Raw genomic sequence first — 4,879 nt, 5'->3', positions numbered from 1 at the left:
ACAGTCCTTAGTAACATGAGTAAGACCATAGCTTTTGGATGTCTTTTACAACTGGTGAGATAAATGCTGGTGGAGGTCTTTTGGGAGAGAGAACATAAGTAATGAGTTCAAGACAATCTGATTCAAAAATTGTTTACTCTATGCCCTCTTGAATAGCATAAAGCATGGCAGTTCTCAAAACTAATGCTTCCCCCAAAAGTGGTGATTTGAACTGTTGTGGATGAGATACAGCAAAAGTTACTTCCAGGTGATTTCTATATGGGAGCCCAACCAGCCTCTTTCCTTTTTATCTGAAAATGCAGCATCACAGTTAAACTTTTATGACACCTCATGGAGGAGGCTCATGTTCCTCCAACCTACTCTCCCCTGTGAGCTTGCTGTGGTATCCCCACTAAATTCTTCAACTGTAAGAACTCATACCCAGCTTAGCTAGCTATTTCTACCACTTGCACAGGTGACCAGAATCTTCTATTGAAAATTAGATCGTTCCTGGCCTTCCATAGATACCAAGAGATGAAAATGCACAGGGTAAGAAAGGTCCTCTTCTCCCTTTAGGATCTTGGATGGGCAGAGAAAAGATGCTGCAGCCATATATGGAATTGTGGGCTCTCCACGACAGGAGGTTTGTAGTTCAGTGGGCTTAAGAACCATGCTGCTTGGGCAAAAGGACACTGTGTGGCTAATATCTTCAATTTCCAGACCACATCCCGCACACACCGGATCCACCTGAATGCTTCTCTGAAGTGCCTCTGAAGTAGCTAATCTGGATGCACAATCCCTTCATAAAAACTGTTTAAATTTGGGCAGAGCAGGGCTACTCCATATAACCTTCCATACTGCAGTTGGGATCTGTTTCCATATAGGATTATGGGAAGAAGAAGTCAGCTTTTAAAATGAAATCAATGTTTCTTCTATGCTTCAATTTCATTGTTAGCATATTCTAGTGTTTGTAATTTGGGAAGCAGTTACATTTGTAATCTAAGTCCTATTTTGTTGCTAAAATTTTAGTATGATTTTCAAAACTAACTTGCTATAGGCTCCTTGTGACCCAATACTGAAAATTTTACTGACAAAATTTACCAATAGTTGTAATTTATGATCCCTGTTTTCCTGATTTAGGTCAGATTAGATTGAAAATTTGTTTCTTGGTCTAATCCAATGGAACACTAGGACACCCAAATGGTTATAAGTTTGATGCAATCTAAGTTGAGGAATGAAAATGTCTTCATAAGCACGCTCATCACAATCAAGTAATAAGTGCAGAAAAGACTGTAAGCTTTTAGGTTGCAACCCCAAATGTACAATGAAGACATAATACAAAACTTAAAACTCAGCAATGACTAAAAAGCTATTCACAGTGTAGTTAAAAACCAACCATCAAAGTAACTGAACTCTTCAATAAAGCACTAAAATTTAAGTAGTCAAGAAAAGTGCTCAGCTAATTGGAATGGAAGCATAAGTACAAAACATTTCCATTTAGTTTCAGTAACAAGTATAACATAAGCATATATTCAATTTTTACAGAATTTCACACACAATGCCTTTACATATGCAGGAAAGAGGAAGGGAGAAAAAGGAAGCAAATGAAGAAGAGTATCTCTGGGTTCTATGCAGCATTGCCACCCACCAATGTGTCATTGGGCTTTTCAGCAATGCCATCTTTCTCTGCCTCAGCTTCACTAATCAACCGCAAGATGTCTGCCTTTTCCTGTAGGAGGGCTTCTATCTTTGGATTCATCTTCTCTAACTTCTTCTTCAGCTTGTCAACATTATAGTTTTTTCCTTTTCCATACTTACTTTTCTTCTCCTCCTTAACCTTTTGTATACCATTGTCTTCCTTTTTACATTTGTCTACTTTTGGCTTTTCTACTTCCTCTTCATGCTCGTTTGAATCATCTCCTTCTACTTCAATCTCCCTTAAACTGAACATAACACTGTTCTTCTCATCATTGATTTCATCTTTGAGATTGTTTTCTGTTTCCACACTTTCCTTACCATTGTATATTCCATCTTTCTCTTCCTTCTCTTTGCCCTTGTTTTCTTCTTTTTCCTTATCTTCAATAGTCTTCTTCTCTTTCACTTTTATCTCCTCCTCACCATCTTTTTCCTTTCTCTCTCCTTTATTTTTCTCTTTCTTTTCCTTCTTCTTCTCATCTTTATCTTTAACAGTCTTTTCCTCTTTCTCTTTCTTCTTTTCTTCTTTGTCTTTCTTCTTCTTCTCCTTCTCCTTATCTTTCTCTTCTTTCTCCTTCTTTTTCTCCTCTGTTTTCTTCAATTTCTCATCTTTGTCGTCTTTCTTCTTCACATTTACCTTGTCTTTCTTGCCATCCTTCTCTTCTTTATCCTCGTCAATTTTCACCTCTTTCTTTTTGGCTTCTTTATCCTTGGACACTCCAGCTATGTCATCTTTCCTATCTTTCTCATTTGGAGTTTCTACTTCCTTCTCTTTCTCTGCTTCTTTTGGCTTTTCCTTGTCACCAACTCTTTTCTTCTCCTTATCCTTCCTTCCTACTTCATGCTTTCCATCTCCATGTTTGACATCCTTCTCAGCCTTGTCTTCCTGATGTTTTAGCTTCCCTTTCTTCACAGATTTAGCTTTCATTTCAAGTTCCACTACTTTCTGTTCCCCTGGTGCATTGACATTCCTTTTCTGTTCGACATGGGTTTCTTCTTTTTCCACCTTTTTGTCTACCTGAACTAAATTAGGTATGTCAGCCATTTTGTTTGCTTAGATACTGGATACCCTGAAAGAAACACAATTGATGTAAATCAAAAACCAGAGCCCATTTCACCCAAAACTAGAACCCTAAGAGGAAAAATAGTTTAGAAATTAACCTACACTATTATTGTTATGGTGACTATACAATAAATATCCAAATAGATCGATCATAAAGACATGTGAAATGCAAAGTTTACCACAAATACAGCATCTATTGTGCCATTACATCTCCATTGATCAACACCAAAAGCCTAAGGATTAGAGAATGCACTAGGTTATTGCCCTCAATATTATCAATAAACTATTGAATTAATCTTCATTAATAAGTGATTTGCACATTCAATTTGCCAATAGTTCTTATTAAATATATGTAATGTGGGGAGGTAGTTGGAACAGAAACCAGTGGTTACTATCAATCCTTTCAAACTTCAGAAATGGTAAAGAGAAGCTGCTATACTAGCTCAACCATAGATCTATGAACCTGATATGATGGGTTTATGAACCACAGAAAGCTAAACCCAGATGAAATTCGATTCCAAAACAACAGATCATGAAAAACCAGAAATTAGGAAACAAAAGGAATACAAACCTTTATTATTGGGGCCTCAGAGGCAGTTCAAATCCCAATCGATTGCACAGTTGCAGGTGTGTCAGTGTGTCCATCCTTCTATCACAGGTAAGCAGTTTATATAGACAACGTTTGCAACTCCATTAATTTCTTTCCTTGGTGACCAAGGCTTCTTTTACGTCGAGTTTGCACTATGGCCCACAAGTCTGCTTCGTTTGGGCCAACCTATATGGCCCACACTATTGGTTCTTTCTCAGTGTCCAACAGCCGGAAAGAGAAGCCTTGGTCACCACGCACCACCTCCAGATTCCCATGAATCGAAGCTTCTTTACGTTGATAGTTATGAATAAAATGAATTAATTTTTTATTTATTTATTTATTTTAAAAAAATTTTTAACCATCGTAGGATTGTTTTAGTTGATAAAACTAACCCTTCTCAGTTAAAGGTGTCAATCGGTACGATTTTTGTAATCCAGTACGGTACCAACTTTGAATACCAAAAAACCGAACCATACGGTATTGAATTTACACGATATAGTACAATTTCGGTATTTGTAAAAGCGGTTCGGTATGGTTTCGATATTATATGGGTATAGGAAAAAGGTTTAAACACGGTATCTAGTGAGGTACACTTTTGGTATGAACAAACCCATGTCACTTTTGTTATTAGTTCATTAAGATCCTACTGAAATTGTGGACAATCAATAGAATCTGATATTAATAGAGACAAAATAAATAAATCTAAAAGAGGAGTGAATGATGAAACGAAAAACTGAAATAGGGAATTATGGATAGGGTAAAAGTAAAGTATTTTAATTGTAGAATTACATTTATATCCCTTAATTTGGTACTGTATCAATTCGGTACGATTTCGGTGCATACCGATGGTATGAGTACTTGAAACCGAAACTGTACCCAAGAAATTCGGTTTCATTACGTATCGTACCGAATTTTGAATGGTGTAGAATGTTACGCTTTTAGATGGCGCAGTTCGGTACGGTAAAACAGTTTCGATACGCAATTGACACCCTTATTCTTAGTGAAGAGGTTGTGTGTTCTATTTTGCCTAGTGGAATATATATAATATATTATGTAATACATCAATTCACAATATATAAAAAAAAATTGCCATGGCAAATCAATTTGGTTGATCATTTATGTGTATTATGTGATAGTCATGGCGAATCAATTTGGCATCTCCTTGCAGTTTGCCAATAGATGTGACGAGTTTGGGCATCGGGACCTTTAGGTCTCCGGTTGGAGAATCTCCCTATTGCTGATTGCGGGATTTCCTGTAACTATATGTTTTCCCATAATATGTCGAAAAGTTCTATTTTAACTTGGTTTTTTTCCGTCTTTATTATTAATTGTTATGGTATATGGATCACTCGTAATGCTGTTCTCGCCAATCGAAGTGCCCCACAACCTAATCATGTTTCAAGGTTTGTAAATAAATGGATCAAAGAACTTGGCCTTAGGCCGTTGGGTAATAGCCACCTGGATAAGTCTAATCTCACGTACTTGACCGAACTGCGAAGAAACCCCGAGCGCAGGATGACATATCGAACGGGGAGTGGTCCGGACGGGCCATT

At 37.2% G+C, this 4,879-nt stretch overlaps 1 protein-coding gene across 1 annotated transcript; it reads right to left on the bottom strand.

The window, feature by feature from the left end:
* Positions 1 to 1,408: 1,408 nt before the first annotated feature.
* Positions 1,409 to 3,370, bottom strand: LOC149024424 (uncharacterized). The gene is made up of 2 exons (XM_089142940.1): positions 3,309 to 3,370; positions 1,409 to 2,744 (listed from the first exon to the last, which is right to left on the bottom strand). Exon 2 carries the CDS (start codon positions 2,717 to 2,719, stop codon positions 1,607 to 1,609), a length of 1,113 nt encoding a protein of 370 aa, XP_088999066.1. The 5' UTR covers positions 2,720 to 2,744; positions 3,309 to 3,370; the 3' UTR covers positions 1,409 to 1,606.
* Between the last annotated feature and the right edge of the window lie 1,509 nt (positions 3,371 to 4,879).

Source organism: Hakea prostrata, chromosome 2, assembly GCF_041222555.1.
Source record: "Hakea prostrata isolate BN-2017 chromosome 2, UWA_Hpros_2, whole genome shotgun sequence".
NCBI lineage: Eukaryota > Viridiplantae > Streptophyta > Magnoliopsida > Proteales > Proteaceae > Hakea > Hakea prostrata.
The sequence above is the reverse complement of the archived record's forward strand: the minus strand, read 5'-3'. Positions and strand labels throughout refer to the sequence as shown.